The 20,539-nt window shown below is 41.9% G+C and overlaps 1 protein-coding gene across 6 annotated transcripts in view; it reads left to right on the top strand.

Annotated features, from left to right (window-relative positions):
- Window positions 1-20,410, top strand: part of PIAS1 (protein inhibitor of activated STAT 1) — a 48,806-nt gene extending 28,396 nt beyond the window's left edge. For 3 of the 6 annotated variants that reach the window (XM_087941856.1, XM_087941855.1, XM_087941857.1), the window contains 12 exons: window positions 3,444-3,528; window positions 4,894-4,941; window positions 5,227-5,317; window positions 6,296-6,430; window positions 8,206-8,311; window positions 8,946-9,019; window positions 10,160-10,320; window positions 11,067-11,197; window positions 11,332-11,506; window positions 13,306-13,448; window positions 15,400-15,448; window positions 16,313-20,410. In XM_087941856.1, coding sequence (XP_087797982.1) covers window positions 3,444-3,528; window positions 4,894-4,941; window positions 5,227-5,317; window positions 6,296-6,430; window positions 8,206-8,311; window positions 8,946-9,019; window positions 10,160-10,320; window positions 11,067-11,197; window positions 11,332-11,506; window positions 13,306-13,448; window positions 15,400-15,448; window positions 16,313-16,601 — 1,487 coding nt within the window. In that variant the 3' untranslated portion in view covers window positions 16,602-20,410. Of the gene's footprint in view, window positions 1-3,443; window positions 3,529-4,893; window positions 4,942-5,226; window positions 5,318-6,295; window positions 6,431-8,205; window positions 8,312-8,945; window positions 9,020-10,159; window positions 10,325-11,066; window positions 11,198-11,331; window positions 11,507-13,305; window positions 13,449-15,399; window positions 15,449-16,304 lie in introns of those variants that run through there. The other 3 variants (XM_026709394.2, XM_026709392.2, XM_026709391.2) reach the window with 2 other exon arrangements.
- The last annotated feature ends 129 nt before the right edge of the window (window positions 20,411-20,539 follow it).

The following is a 20,539-nucleotide window of genomic DNA, read 5'->3' as shown; positions in this document are numbered from 1 at the left end:
TTACACATTTTTTTAGTCTGCCATAGTTTGCAGAGGCCCCTTGGATTGTTTGTTTAAAACAGGTAGAGCTCAGTTCCTTTGTTAGGGTTCCAATTTTTAGGTAATCCACACTTGCCACATCGAGATGTAATATCTTTATCTACTGATAACAATGTGATTGAAGTCGTTTAGTCCTCAGAAGAAATGGGGGCGAAATCCTAGAATAACAAGATTGGAAGGGAGTGTAGTCCAAGCCCCTCTTTTACAATTAAAGAAGAACACCTACTCTCAATTTAGAAATACAGAATGAAGGAAAATATTTTAACCCTGGACATATTAAAGCTTAGTTTTGAACAGTGGACCCAGAAGTTAATTTTAATCTATGGTGCTTAAAATGTTTTATTTATTGATTTGATTTGTCAATTGCTTACAGGGTAATAGATATAAGTATAAACACGAGTAAGAATACAGGAAATAGGTAACGAATAAATGGGGACAATGGGATAGGGAAGGTAGGCACGATGGTGCATTTATGCACGCCCCTTGCTACGGAAGAGATTTTACCTGATTGAGACTGATTTCAAAGCGGATTTAAAAATGATGGGCTACAAGAATGACATGGAAAAGCTATCACACTCGACGTACAAAAGAAACCAGCTAATATCTTAATAATTAAAAGGGATATGTAAGTAACAAATCTGGATAATTTTGCTATATTGGATTTACGAAAGAGGCTTGTTAAAGCTGAAGAATTTTGTGAAAAGGGACAAAAAAATGAAAAGGAACCAAGTTCTACGATATTATTTGAAGGGAGTAAGGATCAAAATGAAGGAATATAAACTTGGTTTATTTTGTGACTGCGAGATGGGCAACATAATGTGTAAATATTTTATCATGGTTAAAGCAGATATGTTGTTGTCTCTGGAATCCCTTAATAGACTTTTGCTGACATAGGGACTGAAATGAGGAGCCTTGAAGTATTTGTATATAGATAAAGAGACAGGAAACAGGAAGAAGAAATTTGTCGCATTTTAAGAGAAGATCTTACATTACTAAAATAGTTTACACTTCTTGTGATTAGGGGAAAGTCATTTCTTTATATATTCCTTTTCTTTTTCTTTACTACTGTATATTCTTTTCTATTGTATTCTTTCTTTCTTTTTTTCTTTTATGGACCTTCTATGATTCTGTGAAACTTTATGCCCAAATTCAAATGTTTGGATTTGAGAGACCAAAGTAATTATAAAAATGCCATTCGTTACATGTGTGCACGCATGTTCGTACACACACACACAAACACACACACACACACACACACACACACACACACACAGAGGGAGTCTTCAAGTCTATCTGATACCAAAAACCAGGTCAGCTGGCTTGATTAATACACAAAATAATTTTGTGAAGCTCAAAAGGATTATTTCATGTTTGATTTTGCAGGACCAAATCCTCTGTCCTTGGGTGAGGAGGAACTGAGTGGCAACAAAGCTTGCAAAAAAAATATTGTAGGTTGAGGAGATTAAGAAACTTCCACATCTCTGCATTTTTCCATGACCGTGCTCAATTTCGTTGCAATCACAAGGGCAGATTAAAATCTAAATAGAGTATCATTGTCTTCCTATGATTCTGTGAAACTTTATGCTGGTGGTATTCCACAAACTCTGTATATTTAGTGAATAGAGTGCAGCAAAGATGGAGATCAAGCGGGGTTAGAAAATTATGGTAAAATACAGTTGTGCTTTCTTGGATTAATATAATATCTCTTACGTTAATAAATGTCCCATAATGTAACTGTATAAAGCAAAAGATCTTCCTCATTTTATTGTATCGTGAAATATTCCAGCAAATAGCAATTTTGCGATACAATTTATCTTGAGTTATTGTAATAAGCTCTTAATTATTTAGCAATGGCCAATTTGCAAGGAAAGATTGAAAGTGCACCCAGTGAATAGACAGAATTGAGGAGGACTGGAACTGAGCTGGGGAGCCTGCTTGGGATAGAGCGCTGCATGTTCACCCAGGACCATTTTTGAATGGTTAACTGGATTTCTTTTTCCAATTCAGAAAGGAATATGTTACCAAGAGAGCATTTCAGTGATATATTTATAGCTACAGCTTTCTGTGCGTGGGTCATTAAATGCTTGTTTTTAACTGAAGGTAATGGAACTGTTAATATAATATCTGTAAATTACTGTAAGGGGGCACCTGGGTTGCTTGCTCTCAAAGTTTATATTATATTCAGATTTCAAACATTGCTCAGTATAGTTTTAATTGCATCTTTTAATCATAAACTCCTAACTGTATATGTTTTATAAAAAATATGCACAAGCTTCTCATAAATACGGGAGTCATATATATTTGTCTTTATCAAAGAGTCTGTTCTAATGCCTCTAAAAACAGCCCGCAGCAGCCATGCTCAATCCGCGGCCCTGGAAGCTAATAACGCGGCCCCATAAGAACTCCCAAAATAAAGGAAGTTAATTATATACATTAACTATATTGTATGTTTTATATGCAGGTATACTATCGGAGTCCTGACTAGTTTCCACGTTTAATTTATAATAGTTTTTTGGTGATACATTTGTCTTACTTTCATTTTCCTATTAAAGTCAGAATACTTTTTTTGTTTTTGCTTCTTTCAAATAATGCAGTTTGTTAACTTAGCTTGGCTGAAATTCTGCTGCCTCACAAGCTGTACGCTGGGCTTAGAAACATGATGAGTTTTGCAAATCTTAGAAGAAACCTTTCTATCCACCTCCTTCGTTGAAGCTAACAGAGCAAGAGAAAGTCTATGTTGAGCTCTTCTTTATTGCATTTCAATTAAAATACCCTCTTCTTAGTTGGTAGAACATAATCCCCTTTGGCTCTGCTAATTCTTCCTTGTTTTGTTCTACAAGCATTTGTTTTATGTTATAAGAAGAGATAATTTGTATTTAATGACTCACATTTAATCAAACGACTTGAGACTTCAGGATGTAAATCAGATCTTTGTGAATGAGTTTCTGCACTCTCTGTCATGCAGGGAATGTATAGAGTGGCGCTGTAATAATATGCCACACAAGTTGAAGCTTAATGCTTAAAATACGGATTCTCCCTCACAATTACTCCAAACTGTTTTGTCAGTCAGAACATTTTACTTTGCGTTCTTCATCAGTCTTTTTTTTTTTTAATGGCTCAGTGTGTCAGGCTTTAGTCTTGTTATATTTTCTATTTCTAAAGGAATTTTTGAAATCAACTTCCAGATCTTTTCCAAGGTAAGTCTATATCCTGTGAGAAGTATCAACCCCTAGAACAGGGTTTTCCATCCCAATCTTAAAAGCTGCCATGGTTGGAAACATTGCCCTAGAAGATAACCTAAGGTTGGGTTGATGCTAAATTTCCTAAAATGATGACAGAATTGTCTATATAACGAAAAATAATCATTGTCATGTTTACTTAATCTCCTCTTGACTTCTCTTTAGCATCAGATAATAGCCAGAGATTTCGGGAAACCTGCTTTGCATTTGCCCTGACTCCACAGCAAGTGCAGCAGATCAGCAGTTCCATGTAAGTGGTCCTCCCGCCGTTTTAGTGCAATGCTTCTTATTTCCAAAAGGTGGTGAACTTTTGAAGAGGTGTGTTTATAATTGTGGGGCAGGACTTTTTTTTTCCAGGTTTTAGCATTCCTAATGAGGATGAGGTGACCTTGGGGTGTGATAGAAGTGCAACGTAAAGCTTTAATATTGAACGTGGCTTAGGGGAATGAGCAAAGGAATAGAGCGCGCGGGCAGGGTCAAACTCAAGCCCCATAGGGTGCTTAGAGATCTGGCCCGCGGGGCCATCCTGGAGAAAGCGAAGGACCGGCCTGCGGCGACTCTGCCAGTGAAAACAGCGTGGGAGGGCTGGGCGTGGCCCCCCTGAGCTCCGTTTTCGCTGGTAGAGGGTTGCAGGAGGTTGTCACAGCCGTCAGCGGAGCTCAGGAGCCTGTTTTCGATGGCAGATTGGTTGGCCCACTACAGGCACACACACACCCAACACAAGTGACATCATGCTGACCACATTTTTGGCTCGTGTGATATGAGATTCTTGCCTTCTTAAAGAACGCATTCTTTCCGTAAGATGCACAGTAGAACGAACCTATGTTCTCTTCATGGTAAATTCTCTTTAATTTGGTCCAAGTCTCTCTTGCTATGCACAAGCACCCGGCTACTTATATATCTAGAGATACGCGCACTGGCTTCTGATTTTGGAAGTTCCAAATTCTTTGTTCCTCATGTCCACAGGGTCTTTGTGTTTCCATAATCCAGTGGCTTTCATAAATGTGGTAGGCCCATTCTTCCCAACTTGGCTTTTGAAGATAAAATGGACGGGAACACATTTGCCTTACGCTACCTCATGCTTTCTCCTTGTATCTGCTTGCCAAGGGCTGATACAACCACCACACAAAAAAGCCTTTTACACTTACTTTGCCGCTCTTTGGATCTCTGCACTTAATTTTTGTAACCTTTCCTCTTAGTTATCTAGTAATTCACAAGTCTGGGCCACTTACTCCACAAGTGTAATAAAAAATTACTCCCAAGTGTGGCCATGCCGTCCTATGCAGGCTGTTTGCAAGTCAGTGTACTGTTGCCCACACTTTGCTGCTAACTGGGAGGGCTAACTCCTAACACATGAGTGCCCTGACCCCCATGTTCAGAGTATGTGCATTTTCATAATTTAAAATGATGCCAGAACCATATAAATGCTATTTGTCTATGTAGTCTGTTCAGAAATGGGGAAAGGATTTGAAGGAGGAGGATGAAGGTTGGATCAAATGTGCCATTTCAACATAGTTTGGTGTTGGCATATTCTGTTTCAAGCTTTACATGTTTAAATTATGTGATGGATTATTTTAACAGTCTGTATTTAATCACTGTCTAATGTTTTTGTTAGGGATATTTCTGGAACCAAATGTGATTTCACCGTGCAGGTCCAGTTAAGGTAATTGCTTTTCCTATAATCCAGTTGCAATATGGCGTTTCCCTTCTCCTTCACATCCTGTGTCAAATATGGTGTCTACAACAGACTGAAATTATGCAAACTGGTAATGAGTAGGCATATAAATGTTTCCCTACGTAATACATACATGTATATCTATAATCACAGGATTGTTGTTGGGGGCAAATAGGGGAGGAAAGAATATTAGGTATGTTTGCCAAACTTAGTTATTTTTATGGGCTGAAAATAAATAAAATATAACATAACTGAACTTTGCAATATCCTTAGGTTTTGCTTATCTGAAACCAGTTGCCCACAAGAAGACCATTTTCCACCCAACCTTTGTGTGAAAGTTAATGGAAAACCATGTAGCCTTCCTGTAAGTATCTCCCCAAAGATGAATACTATAGCCTTCTTTTTCATAAAACAATCCATGTGGGAGCTATGGATGGTTTGTGGCATAATTGTCCTTATAGGTGATCTTTGCATTCAGCGGTGCCTTTGTTTGACATGCAGAAGTCACTTGAGTTATTCTGTCTCTTCTGCTTACGGTTCTTTTGAGGCAAAATCTCCTAGGAGTCCAGTTCAATTTCTGGTGATATGACAAACGTGACTAGTTGACGAGTTTTTTAGTCAACAGGATGGAAGTGGTTACTATTCCCTTCTTATAGGATTCTTTAGTTTTACTTCCCAGGTTAGGCTACTGCCCTGGGGTGACCCATTGGTCTCTCATCCCGTAAAAACCAGGTCTCCTGTGAGCTGGTGCTCACCTCCTGGTGATTTCGTGGACATGTTCATTGAATCTTCTTTTGCAACTAAGTACCAATGAAACCTGATCTTGTTAGCTTTTCAACTAGGGCACGTTCGGTCAGCTCATCTGTTTCAAGTTCTCTGTGTATATTAAGTGGGATTTTAAAAAATTAAACAACAAACGCAAAAACTTGATGTTAAGCCCCAAATTGACATGTGTGTAGCCATTTTAGTTAGGCTTAGTGTATATTCTTTTTCTTACCTTCTTCTTGGTGGTTTCATCACTTGGAAACCTGACACTTGATTTTTCTCACATAACATAATCCCATTCCATAGTGCCCGAGAGTTGACTTTCTTCCTTGGCCTTTTTGTAGTATGAAATGAACTTTCTGGTCTTTGACTAGTTTTAGTTATCTGTCCATCTCTATCAGCCTATCTCATAAAGGGAAATTAGGGGTGTAAGGATTTCCTCTTAATTCCCTACCAACAAAAGGGACATAATGACCCACTTCAGATATTGACGTGGCCTCGAGCAAGGTCATGAAAAGGGAGACATTGCTTTACATGGTCATTTTCATAATGGTAAACTTGATTTCTGGGGTTTCAGGGCTATCTTCCTCCAACTAAAAACGGGGTTGAACCAAAGCGACCAAGCAGACCAATCAACATTACTTCACTGGTGCGACTATCCACAACAGTACCAAACACAATTGTTGTCTCTTGGACTGCAGAAATAGGAAGAGTAAGTAATGTTTTTGCTACAAAGCAAAATTATTGGGAGGAGGGATTGTTACATATAGTCAATGAATCGGAGTAGCTTTTTCTGAACTTAATGATTTCAATAAATATCCCTGGGGCTTTTTGTAGATTGGCTCTCTCTAGTACCATCTTGGCATCCGTTGGAAGAGATGGATGTTGCTTAGGGAGGCTTAGATAATTGGGCTCAGTGAAGACTGGCCAGCCAAACAATTCCAATTGCATGTGTAAGCAAAAGAAGAGATAACCCTAAAAACCACTATTTAATTACTTGCCTAGTTGCCAGAAGCAGTGAGGTGTTGAGGGGCGTGAATGAAGACCACTCCTTGCTAGTCAGATTGAAAATAGCAGGAAACCGAAGTAAACCTGCTGAGGCTTCTGGTGCAGATCTAGTCATCCTTTTTTCAGATGTTTTGCTGTAAGAGTGGAACTGATGATCAGGAGAGGAGGGGGAGGGGCAATTTACTCGGTGTAGTCCAACAGAGGCTGGACATGTGTCCGTTGGAGATGCTGAAGTCTGGATTTCAACCCCTGCGTGCCAGGGTTCCAAGTAATACAACCATAGCAAGCAGAACTCCGAGGCAAGCAGGCTCCTCAAAGAACAGGTTTATTGGACGTATCCTATGGGCACAGACTGGTGAAAACCGACTCTAAAGGTTCCTGCGGTTTTCGCCTAACTAAAAGTAAAAGTTATTTCCCCTTTCGCAAACAATCAGTCACATGGTCCAGTCAAGGTGCTGACTGGTTGCTTGGAAATGTCACTCCTCCTCTTATCAGCCACCTGTGGGAATGTCCTTGGTTCTTTATTCCATAGTTCATAGAGCTGTAATTTTGCTTTTGATATATGCCTTGACATATAATTGTAAATAATAAAATATGTGAAGATGGCATAGAGGTAAGAGACTCTTTTGAGACAACTGGGACTTTATATAGTTTTGAATAAGAGTTCTACACCTCTCAAACAGCAATATATCTTAGGTTTGATGAATTCCTTCTTCCAGTTCTAAGTTGTATGTAAGTTATAGTGTTTATTGTAGAAGAATGAAACTGGACTGAAATGGCGTCAGAATCCAATCCAGGCATTTTTGAACAAACTTTTATCTTGAGGCATTTGACCTTAGGAAAACAAGGCTTTTAGTCTTCAAACTAATTTTTTAAAATTAAATCAAGTCAAACCAATTTTTATGTAGTTACTGTACATAAAAACCACAAGCTAAATCACATACCAAACAAGCAACAGAAAATGCAAGCAGTCTTCAAGAAAACAGTTCTATAATCCTTCTGACCTGATGAATGCCACATACATTCAAAACAAATGTGACGACTTCCAAATGATTTGATTATGTTGGTTAGATAAAACATGCAAAACATAAAATCTATCTGCCAGATTTTGGCATTTGTTAGAGAAGAAAATGTGTAATGAATATTTTTCTAGTATTTAACAAGAAAATGAAATATGAACTCTTGTTTCAATTACTTTGGAGCCACATCACCCTATCCTTTCTGGATATGGTAATTTCATATATTTTCCTGGGAAACGGCTGGATGGTTGATAGTGATCTGTTAAATTGCAACCTCTTACAGCCTAACCCTCTATATTTCTTCTAAGTGCAAAGAGTAAAAATGGCTTCCATTATTTACTGTATCTCCCCCAAACCAGTGAATTTTGCTTCTAATTCCAAATTTTCACACGGATTTGGATATAATAACACGCATTCCTGGTATTTAGACTGCCTGGTTCTTTCTTGTGTTTCCCTGCAGTCTTATTCGATGGCCGTCTACCTTGTCAAGCAGCTGTCCTCATCCGTGTTGCTACAGCGGCTACGAATAAAAGGCATAAGAAACCCTGACCATTCGAGAGCGCTAAGTACGTCTACCGAGTGCAAGCTCCAAGTACAGAATCATTTCAGGAGAAAGGCGCGGCGATAATGGTCCCCCCCTTATTGTTGCTTCATTGCTTTAAATTGTTTTAAGTGTCCTAATTGTAATATGTTTTTGAATTGTAAGGTGCCCAGAGTTATTGACTGAGAAATTGAATGAATGAATGAATGAATGAATGAATGAATGAATGTGTCATGCCCCTGTTGGAATCTGATTCCGAGGGGGGAGGTGGAACAGCTGACAGGGAGTGGGAGTGGGGCTCCGGTGGCTGTGGAGGAAACTGGGGAAGGGTACAATCCAGCAGGTCATTCAGAGGAAGACCCAGGCCCATCCCCTCTTCATCCTGGGGCACGCAGGGAGGAACGGAGAAGGGAGCAACATAGCTTATGGGGAAGAAAAGGGCCCTGATTCCCTTCTCTTTTCTCCCTCCAGCCTCACTTTCAGCGTCCCGCGGAGCATTTTACTAACAGTTCTTCAAACTCATTTGGGGACCTCCAAACCTGTTTCTGACTAACTCAGGAAATGCATCGACTTCCTATCCTGGCTTTCCCCCACTTCATTGGGTTGTTACACCTTCTAATGATAGTTTCAATTTTGTTTTTTGTTTTTCTTCTTCACAGTCAAAGAGAAACTAACAGCAGATCCTGACAGTGAAATAGCAACCACCAGTTTAAGAGTTTCTCTTCTATGCCCAGTAAGTGTATTTTTTTCTAAAATTCTTCCCTCATTGCATTGAGTACAGGTAGTCCTTGACTTACGACCACAGTTGAGAGAATTAACAATTGAGTTGCCCTTTTTACAATCCTTTTTTCCAGAGTTATTAAGTGAATCACTGCAGTTGATCAATTAGTGGCAGCTAACATGGTTCTTAAGTGAATCTGGCTTCCTCATTGACACTCTGAGCTTCATAACTATGAATCGGTTGTCAAACATCTGAATTTTTTAACAGACAGATAATCAGAGTTGGAAGGGACCTTGTAGGTCATCTAGTCCAACCCCCCTGCCCAAGCAGGAGACCCCACACCATTTCTGACAGATGGCACTCCAGTCTCTTCTTGAAAGTTCCAGTGATGAAGCTCCCACAACTTCCAAAGGCAACTTCTATTCCATTGGTTGATTGCTCTCACTGTCAGAAAATTCCTCCTTATTTTCAAGTTGAATCTCTCCTGGATCAGTTTCCATCCGTTGTTCCTGTCTGACCTTCAGGTGCCTTGGAAAATAGCTTGACTCCCTTCTCTGTGGAACCTCCTCAAATATTGGAAGACTGCTCTCCTGTCTCCCCTGGTCCTTCTCTTCCCTAGACTAGCCAGGCCCAGTTCCCGCAACCATTCATTGTATGTTTGAGCCTCCAGTCCCCTCATCCTCTTGGTTGCTCTTCTCTGCACTCTTTCTAGAGTCTCAACATCTTTCTTATAATGTGGTGAACAAAATTTTGATCGCATTATCATGGGGAAAGTTTCAAAAGTCATAACTGTGAAAAATGGTCGTAAGTCACATTTTTAGTGTTTTTTGTAAGTTTGAACGGTTCCTAAATGAACTGTTGTAAGTCAAGGACTACCTGTATCTACTGTACAATGTCACTTTGAATGTTAATCCACCTTATCTGGCAAGAATGGCCTCACTGGGAAGATGAGAGTCATTCTCTGCGGGAGAAGGTGAATGAATTTATTCATGCATCCATTCAAGGCAGAGTTTGCCTCCACCTCTCCTGTACACCTTTTTGCCTTGCCTAGAGGTTTTATTTAGCCAAAAAGGACTTTTTTTGTTAAGCCAACTTTTGTTTGTATGTCAGACTTAATTATTCAATTCACCTTTTTTCTTTTCTTTTTAAAAGCTTGGCAAAATGCGACTAGCAATACCTTGCAGGTCTCTGACTTGCTCCCACCTTCAGTGTTTTGATGCCACCTTGTACATTCAGATGAATGAAAAGAAGCCCACTTGGGTGTGTCCTGTCTGTGACAAAAAAGCACCCTATGAACACCTAATAATTGATGGGTGAGTACCTTTCAGAAGCCAGGAATAGTTGGGAATACTTGGGAATCAGCTGTTCTAGAAACCTCCGGGAAATGTCCAAGGCAGCATTTCTCAGTCTTGGCAGCTTGAAGATGGGTGGACTTCAACTCCCAGAATTCTAGCTGGTGGGGGATTCTGGGAATTGAAGTCCAACCATCTTAAAGCTTCCACGATTGAGAAACACTGGTCTAAGTCAAGGGTCTTCCAACTTGGCAAGTGTAAGACTTGTGGACTTCAACTCCCATGATCCCTGAGCTAACCTGGCTGGAGGAGGAGGAATTCTGGAAGTTGAAGTCTACAAGTCTTAAAGCTGTCGAGTTTTAAGGCCCCTGGAATAGATAAAGAGGGGTAGAATAGATAGAAAGAATAGATAGATAAAGGGAGAAAGGGAGGGAGAAAGATAGAATAAATAGATAAAGAGAGGTAGAAGAGAGAGAGAGAGAGAGAGAGAGAGAGAATGAATAGATCAAGGGTCTTCAAACTTGGCAACTTTAAGACTTGTGGACTTCAACTCCCAGAATTCCTGAGCTAACATGACTGGAGGAGGGATTCTGGGAGTTGAAGTCCACAAGCCTTAAAGCTGTCAAGTTTGAAGATCCCTGGTCTAAGGTATGAAGTTGTACTTTGATGCTGCCGTTGCATATTAGGTCTCAGAGGTTGAACATAGTTTATTAGATATGCTTTCCTGTATATCCAGGGTGATTTTTAAGGAAGCTTCTATTTTATAGGTTGTTTATGGAAATTCTGAAGTACTGCACAGATTGCGATGAGATTCAGTTTAAGGAAGATGGGTCATGGGCTCCTATGAGGTCAAAAAAAGAGGCCCAAGAAGTGACAACATCTTATAATGGTGTCGAAGGTGAGTTTCGCAATAATTTGTCTGCCTCTTTAAAGATTTCTCCTCTTTGCTTGTTGCTGTACGTGGTTCCCAATTGTTCATTATGTGACACGTGGCTTCAACTTACGTTGACTTCAACATTTGACTGTTCCTAGGCTGCTTAAGTTCTTCTGTGGATCATCAGGTATCTTCTCATCAGTCCAACAAAAATAAGAAGGTTGAAGTGATCGACTTAACCATTGACAGTTCATCCGATGAGGAGGAAGAGGAACCGCCCATCAAGAGGAGATGTCCTTCCCTGTCTCCTGTGTCACCCATTAACAGCAAGAGGTGAGATGGCAACCCAGGTTAGAGGGAGACGGGGAGTTCTGAAGTTACAGCAGCCAGCTCCCCTTTCCCCACGGTCATAGGGCTGAATTTGGGGCACCCCACATTTACAGCCATTTGCAGTGTCCCCAGCACATGACCCCAGTTTACAAGGTTACTGCCAAAACCTGGTGTTTAGCTCCATTTTTCAGCAAAACCAACCCATATCAAACAATGGGTTCATTTAATGACCAAGGCGGTTGCGTTATGACCACTGTGGGTGTTTGTAACTTGCACAAAGAAGTCATAAAATTGCGTCCAGTTGTGTAATGTCCCCCTTTACAATCATCACGACTTGCAACCGTGGTCGGATGGGCAGGTTCCGTAAGATCGTAGGTCAATTATTACCTGTTTGGCAGTTTGCAGTAGGAAGTGCAGAAGGAATTCTCACTTTCATTTTGGGATCCTTTATTTCTCCGCTGAAGCCGGTTTGGGGATGACAGAATAGGGTTTCTTTCGCATTCTGTGAAAATGTGTTCTGACCCAAACCTTGTTCCAAGTCAACAGACACCAAACAGAGCTAAAAGCAAAACCTTTTAATGCTTCTCTGCGAATTCCGTTAATTCATGGTTAAAAAGCTATTAAAACTAATTGTCTCTAATAAGGACGAGCCTTGCCAAGGTTGTGCAAGGCTGCCAAGGTTGTGCAAGGCTGCCAAGAACACTAGATAAAGTTGCCAAGAAATAGTTGAAACACAAAGAGTCTCCAAACACAAACTAAGAGAATCCAAACGTCCGCGAGGCTTGAGTGCAAAAACTTCTTTGCTTCCTGCAAAGAACTCCGGTTTCTCAGCTGGCTTTTATCTCTTGAGGGAGGGGCCATTACCTTGCAGCCTTACTCATGAGTCACCCATGCTGCTGCAGCTGCTCTGTCCTTCGAGCAGCCCTGCGCGCGCGCACCCTGGGCACGGGCTCCTCGGGGGCCTCTTCCTCATTGCTGCCAGCCTGCACAATCTCCGAAGGCAGCACCCCCCTCCCTCCTGGCCCCATCCTGGCATCACACACAGGCCCCTCACTCTTCGAGACCTCAGCCATCCACACCTGTTGCCGGTGAACCACAACAAAGTGACCGATCAACAGAAGCTTTCGGGAATAGGTGGCAGCCTTTCACGGCTGCATATTCTGAGGAAGAAAAAAAAAAAGTATGATTCAATCAGTTTTGTCGCCTGACCAGACTGGAATTCTACAGGGAATCCTGCTTACCCTTTCCCATGGAAGGAAGGCGGAGCGTCCCACGGCTAGTGGCCTTTGGAGAACCTGATGGGCGAAACCCCTCCGCTTCCGGGTGGTGCGGAAATTCTGGACAGCACGGTGCACAAGGCTTAATAAAAAGGGCCATGGAAGAGAAGTCTGGGTGACTTTGGGACAATCATCAGGTGATGGGGAGTTCTAGTCCTGCCTTAGGCATGAAAGCCAGCTGGGGAACTTTGGACCTGCTCTCTCAGCCCCCCACCCCACCTCACAGGGTTGTTGTTGTGGGGCAAATAGGAGGAGGAAGGTATATTGGAAATGTTACACCAAACTGGAGTCATTTGCGAAACGAATAAAAGCGGGATGCAGGTAAACAAATAAATAAATAAAAATAAAGAGCGACCACCAAGGCCAATAAAAGAATGGTAAATCGTAGCTTGCTGAATGACTAAGGCAGCACTTGTCATTTGGCAGGGCGAGCGATGCAAAGGCCTAGTTCTGAGTCTCAGCGGCTGTTGGCGGGAGGAGCCCACAGCTGCCTTTGGGTCCTCCAAGTGTTCTTTTCTTTTCTAGCCTTTTAAGTCTGCCCAACCAAGTCTCTCCCGTTTCAAGAACTCCCAGCCTTCCAGCTGTTGACACAAGCTACATCAACACATCACTCCTGCAGGACTACAGGCATCCGTTTCATATGACTCCCATGCCTTACGACCTCCAAGGTAGGTCTCTGACCCTGGAGAGAGGGCTGGGGGGGGGCGGTGTTGAGGCAGAATCTTCTGGGGCATGACAAGGGTCTTTCTTAGCTTCGGGGCCCCTTTCTGTGGAATAAAAGAAGTTGAAGCCGGACTGCATCTTGGGCTGAATTCTGTCCTTCCCCCTCGCCCCCAAAGCACTCGCTTAAGTTTGTTTGGAGGTTTAATAAAAGCACTGGGCCCACAGTCCGAGGGGGTGGGCGAGGCGAGAGGGGATCATTCTCAGAGCAGACTAGTCCAAATAAGCACCTGCCCGAAAGGAAAGTATATACTTTTACAGTGACTTTGTTAGTTCTTGGAACAAAAAAAGACCAAGACCATGAGAGCCATCAACCCACAGACACAGAAGTGGCCTTCAGAAGTTGTGGGAGCGTCATCGCTGGAGGCTTTCAAGAAGTGGCTGTCAGAAATGGTGTAGGGTCTCCCGCTTGGGGAGGGGTGGGGTGGGCTAGTTGACCTCTACAAGGTCCCTTCCAACTTGTGTGGAGACAATCGCATACATATTGACCGGGGCTTTTGCAGGCCAGAGTCCTTTTGTCATATACACCGAGGAGAGTTGTGAGAAAAGAGAAATATTTTATTTTGTTTAGTTATTACTACAATTAATATGCTACTGTGTGGGTAGTCCAAATATTTGGGGGCACATTGTGTGCACGGAGAGGGACATTGCACTCCATGAAGCAGGGGGGACCCTGGGCAGCTTACCACAGCTTACTGGACAAGGCAGATCCAGCCTGCAGTAGGTGGTCCCAGAGGTAGCCAGTCCCCAACTTTTAAAGTTGACCTTTAAATTAGACCCAGAAGATAATGGCGCCATTGCAGCCAATGTGGCTTTTGCAGTGGTGATGTTATTCAGGTGCTGCATCCATTGCTAGCCAGAAGGCTGCATCGTGCATCAGCTCAAACGTTCAGATGGCGCTTGCTATCTATCTATCTATCTATCTATCTATCTATCTATCTATCTATCTATCTATCTATCTATCTATCTATCTATCTATCTATCTATCTATCTATCTACAGTATCTATTTATCCATCCATCCATCTATCCATCTATCTACCCATCCATCCATCTATCCATCTATCTACCCATCTATCCATCTCTCTTTCTTTCTTTCTTTCTTTCTTTCTTTCTTTCTTTCTTTCTTTCTTTCTTTCTTTCTTTCTTTCTTTCTTTCTTTCTTTCTTTCTTTCTTTCTCTCTCTCTCTCTCTCTCTCTCTCTCTATCTCTATCTCTATCTCTATCTCTCTATGCCAGATTTAAGGTGGCACCGCTAGCACTCCGATGCGACCTCCCCTCGTCCTTCTGGATGGCTTCCCCCAGCATTGTATCTGCGCCCCGTGGTTAATGATAGGGGAGAAAGAGAGGCGGCCACTGATGAATATTGAGCAAGGCTGTGTTAAGTGAGACAATCTCCCAGGAGATACGGCTAGTCCTCAACTTACAGTAGCTCCTTTAGTGACCATTCAAAGTTACAATAGCCCTGGAAAAAGGGAACTTTTGACCATTGTTCACACTTACGACTGTTGCTTGCATCCCCATAGTCACATGATCAAAATCCGGATGGTTGGCAACTGGCTCAGGTTCCACCTGATGTTTGCAGTGTCTCAGAGTCACGTGATCGTTTTTTTTGGCGACCTTCTGACCAGCAAAGTCAACGGGGAAGCCAGATTCACTTAACGACCAGGTTACTAATTTAACCACTGCAGTGATTCACTTAACAAACGTGGCAGGAGAGGTCATCAAATGGGGCAAAACTCCATAATCGTCCTGCTTAACAACACTTTGGGTTCAGTTGTGGCCAACAGTCAAGGACTTACCTGTATTTGTTTGGTTCAGCCTCAGATGTTGCCATTTTCTCTGCCCGCCTCTGTTGCTATGAAGAAAGTGAAAAAATACCTTCATTTTGTCTCCCACAGGTTTGGACTTCTTTTCGTTCTTACCAGGAGACAATCAGGTATGTTGCATGTTAATTTATTGGTGTATTCATGTATTTCCAGAATCTCCAAAAATTCCCAGCATTTTGGAGTGCAGAAGTACACTTAAAATAATACATAATATAACACCCCTAATTATCCACCCATCCTAGTCACCTTTAAGGTTAAAGGTACAAGGTTAAAAGTTTCCTGTAGCTACTGAGGGGATTTCACAAGTTGATTGGCAAATTCCCGTTTGCAAAGGCATTTTTGTACTAAAATGCCATAATCTGGTGCAGGCATCCAGTGCATGACAAAAGTGGTGTAAAATTGTGCTAGTAAACTACCAAAAGGAGAACTGTTCTGCCCAGCTCAGACCTCACTGGCTTCCCGTTCTCTTCCCTCTTCCCATTTAATAGCAATAGCACTTAGACTTATATACCGCTTCACAGAGCTTTCCGGCCCTCTCTAAGCGCTTTACAGAGTCGGCCTCTTGCCCCCAACAATCTGGCTCCTCATTTGACCCACCTCGGAAGGACAGAAGGCTGAGCCAATCTTGAGCCTCGTGAGACCCAAACTGCTGGCAGCCGGCAGTCAGCAGAAGTAGCCTGCAGTACTGCACTCTGACCACTACGCCACTGCGGCTCTTTAATGGGTTCCCAAGGCGCCTCGGCCTTCGTTCAGAGGCCGTGACTGATATTCCAGCTGTGACTCGGTGGCTGCCGAACCTTGAAACCCACCCTGGTGCCCCGACTCCAGACGTGAGATTTCGCAGGGCCTCTCCATCGCCTGGGCTTGGGAAGCCTCTAACTCCCACTCCAGTGATCCCAGGTTTGGGGCTGGCAGTAGAAAGTGACAGGGTGTCCTTGACCCTCCCCGGTTTCATCAGCCTTTGATCTCCTCCCCAGCATTACAGCAGTTCCATTTTGGCGGCCGCCGCCGCCGCCGTCTCCACTTCCGACGATCAAGAACTCTTGCACTCCCGGTTTTTCCCCTACGCTTCGTCGCAGATGTTCCTGGACCAGCTGAACTCGGGAGCGGGCGCCACGCTGCCCACCACGAACGGCAGCAACAGCGGCAGCAACAGCAGCCTCGTCTCCTCCACCAGCATCCGGGAGGCCCACAGCCACCCCGTGGCCGGCAGGGGCAGCACAGACCCGGCCTCGCTCTTCGGCGTCATGCCGGACATCATTTCTTTGGACTGAGCTCGGCTGAGGTGTCCCTGGACTCCGTGGGTGAAGAGATTTGCGATTTCCTTTGACCTTATTTTTGTTTAGAACTGCAGATAAGCTTTTCCTTTTTTTTGTAGGGGGGAAAAAGAAAAAAGAGAGACGTGTACAGAGAACAAAGCTATATTTTCAGTTGTACTTTTGTATATAAACCTAAGATAATTGGACTGGTGAAAAACAAAACAAGACAACAATGACAAAAGCTCCCAACAGAATTGCCTGGGATCTGGAAGACTTTTCCCCTCCCGATTTATCTTGTGCGCTGGCGGGCTTGTTTTGAAGCAGTGCTGAAGCAGTGCTGACGGGGGAAACGGTGCACTTGAAACCCTGAACGTCACAGAGGACTTGTGATCCTTGAGGAAACGGAACGGCACCCACAATAATTGGAGAGAATTTCTCCTTCCTTAAGGCTCCATTGGGAAAGTTGGCCTGCACATTTGCTTTGAAGCAAAATGCCATGTTTGCAATTGAATTGGACCTTCTGCTCATTTGTTTATCCCAAAGTAGGACAGCGGCTGTTTGAGTTACCGAAATTCCATGGCGTTTCCTCGTGTGTCAGCTGGATGTAGGTTTGGGAAAGTCTTTTTTGGCTGTTTGTTCTGATGTGGACCCACATTTTTTTTCTTCGGATTGCGTGGATTAGCTAGCGCTGCCTTGGTTTGCTCATAACTCAGATTTCACAGTTCTCCTCTTCGCTTAAGTGTTTGCCATTGAAGGGTTATTCCACTCAGTTGGATGAGACCAAATGGCTTCTTAAAATCTGGGTGCCAGTGAGGGCACCCTTGGTTGAGGTAGTTGCTTGGCGTTACTGTGGCAATTAAACTCTTTGTCTAGAGTTCTAAAGGCAAAGAAATTGGTGGAATTTTTAGAACATGTTTACTAAATAGAGCCAACCCATCAATATTTAAGAGGAATAATGTAATTTCAGTAAGCTTATTGTGCAGTTGACAGTGTTAACGGCCATCCTATGCACCAATCCTAGAAAACATTTTTATTTTATTTTTTTGGCTTGGGAAAACGTGCCCTGTTGAATTGAGTAGGATTTAGCACAACTAATATTTGAGTAAATAATCCCTAGGATTGGGCTAAAGAGTGGCCCATTAAATTATGACAAAAAGTCCTTCCTTTTGTATTGCAGTTTATTGGAAAATAAAAACCTGCAAGATTATTTGTCCCTCTTCTTTCCCATCTTCTGAAGGGAGATACGGGACTTACCCTTTTAGCGTTTGTAAATTCCATACCGAGGGATGAATGTTTCGTTAGAAAACTGTTTTTATTTGGCTGATTTTTTAAAAAAGCATCCCCCCGCCCCCCAAAAAATAAAAAAAATAAAATAACAAAACATGAAAATTGGCAGGAGGTTTTAAAAAGAAAATGACAGGGAATGACAAGTGAAATTTTCTGCATGCCAAAATCTGTGTTGAGATCAGAAGGTTTTATAACTCACCTTAAAATCAAGTTTTAAAAACGATGCAGATTTCAGCAGGAGGAAGTCAAGGGGTGAAACGAGGGCTGGCCTTTTTGTTTCGTCTTAATCAGGAGGCACATTAGCTGGTTCCTTGAACCATGATCTGGAAACATTTTTCCAAGCGCTTCTTTTCAAGGCTGTCTTTTAGTGAAACTTAAATCAATGAGAAACTACAAATTTTTAATCTTAAGTGATTTCTTTTGTATAGACCTCAGAAATGTTACATTGGATTTTCTGAAATACATCCCATTTGCCATTTACATTTTGAATTTTAGGAATGTTTGTTTATATGTACATGCGTGTGTATATATGTATTTATAGAAATGTGCGTGTGAGAGCGAAGGTGTGTATTCTGTTCCATGCATGTATTCTATTCATGTTTGGCCAATATGATTCCTTGCTAGTTTCTAATTTATTAAATGGCAGTAAAAGTTAAAGAAGCAAGTAGAAAACAGTAATATTTTCTAAATTCACTATAGCTTGGGGCATTAAAGCTAATACTGGCTTAAGAATTATACCTAACGTTTAAAATTTATCCTCTCTGTGTTCCAAGTAAAGATTGGGAAATAGCCAGATGGATGGCTATAGAACAGAATTGGCACCGTTCCCTTGAAAATCTGTGGCCTTCGATCTGACATTTTTGCATAACTCCAAATAATTGTTTTTGTTGAATACTTAAAAGTATATGTTCTAATAACACACCATAGCACATTGTAAGATGTGCCCCTCTCCGGGTGGTTAAGCTAGAGAGCGTGGGCCCAGCGTGTGTAAAAATGAGCTGCAGTCACGCTCTGTTGACCTGTGATGGAGAATCAGGACATGTACAGTAGATGCATCAGGCAAGTAGCCGTGTGAAGTTTGTTTGCACTGACCACGAATCGTACGTACTGTGATCTGCATGTATACTGGCTCCCCTGCTGCACCTAACCTTAGGAAAGCTGAATTTATGCACTGCTTTGAGTGGGTTCATGGAGAGGGTGTTTAGCTTTGTGTGTGCGTGTGTCCGTCCGTCCGTCCGTGTGTCCGTGGTGCATTCTGGGCTGGACGTGCATCAGAAGAATTTTGATCCGGCTCTCTGTCTGATAAAGGATTGGGCGTTGCGGGAAACATAGGATTTCCTCCACGTTAAATTGACTTGATAATTATGAAACGAAAGTCCTGCTGGTACTTCAGTTTTTCAACGAACCAAATAGAAGAGCCATCTCTGGCTGCCAGGGGGCAGGTGAGGTTGCACCTGAAAGCAGCACCGATCGTTTGAATGTGAGATATTCAGTAACATCCCAAATGGAAGCTGGAGGGAGTCAATGCCAATTCTTCTGCGCTAAATCTTTTCAACCTAAATTAAGTCAGAACATGCATCAGACTTTGGGAGTTACAATATATTTTGACTACAGGATTTTCTTCTGTGGGGAGATGTCCTTGCCAAACTTAATTTTTGACCGTGGTAGAGTTTTTCTGGGAAGCAAAAGGGTCTGTTTTGCTTAATTGGACAACGTAAGACCTACGTATTTCATTTTGTATATTTGCTTTTGTGGGGATGGTGGCTTATGATTTTTCCCCACCGAGAGGAGTGTGTGGGTGTGGATGTGCTTATGACTTGTATGTCTTGTTTGTACTTTGTGTACGTTGTGCTCTGTGTGTATACACGCAGGTGCAAGAGTCTTCTATAATAAGAGTGATTTTGAATCACTTCTGTGGGCATTAACTAGACGCATCATTTTCCTGTTTAAAAACCTGAATGCAAAACCAAAATTGCAAGCAAAATCCACAGTATTTTAACTGCATTCCCACGTTTCTTCTGTTCTCTACAGAAACAGAACTAACGTATCAACCTGAAGCTGATTCTTACTAGTAATTCTGCTGTACTTTGGCTAAGCTTTCCCATTATATTAAACATTTCCTAGCTTTTCTCATAATTTGAAATTATGGTTTCTTATTTTATTTTATTGTTCTTCGGTAAGAGCTTTGATTTCTATTGAACTAAAACTGCCAGAGGCCCCAATGTGTGCTGCTGTTAATTGTTCTGATTAACAAAAGGGAAGAACCTGTGTATATAAAGTGAAAAACAGAAAAAGTGATTCCATAAACGCAGATCTGTGATTCATTGCCTTAAACTTTCTCTTAAGTTTCCATACAGCATGCCAAACAAGTTTTAAAAAGTGGCTTTTAAAAATGTATAGTAGACCAATGTCAGTTTGTATAAAAGTACCAAGTGAAAATATTTATTACATGCATTGGAAGAGAAATGGTTTACCCTATTGAATGTTACTTGTTTATGTAAAACATCTTTAGATGTAATAAAAACATTATTATGTTCTCTCTTGTGGAATAACTTGCCATGTATGCACAGTAATAGACTGGGTTTGCAAGAGGTAAATTCTTGGTAAATTCTATTCAAAAAACCAGTGCAAATTGAAAGAACCTTAGTTGTAGCTTGCTATTTGTG

Source organism: Pseudonaja textilis, chromosome 13, assembly GCF_049901715.1.
Source record: "Pseudonaja textilis isolate UNSWEBS1 chromosome 13, rPseTex1.2, whole genome shotgun sequence".
In the NCBI taxonomy this organism is placed as follows: domain Eukaryota; kingdom Metazoa; phylum Chordata; class Lepidosauria; order Squamata; family Elapidae; genus Pseudonaja; species Pseudonaja textilis.
The sequence above is the reverse complement of the archived record's forward strand: the minus strand, read 5'-3'. Positions and strand labels throughout refer to the sequence as shown.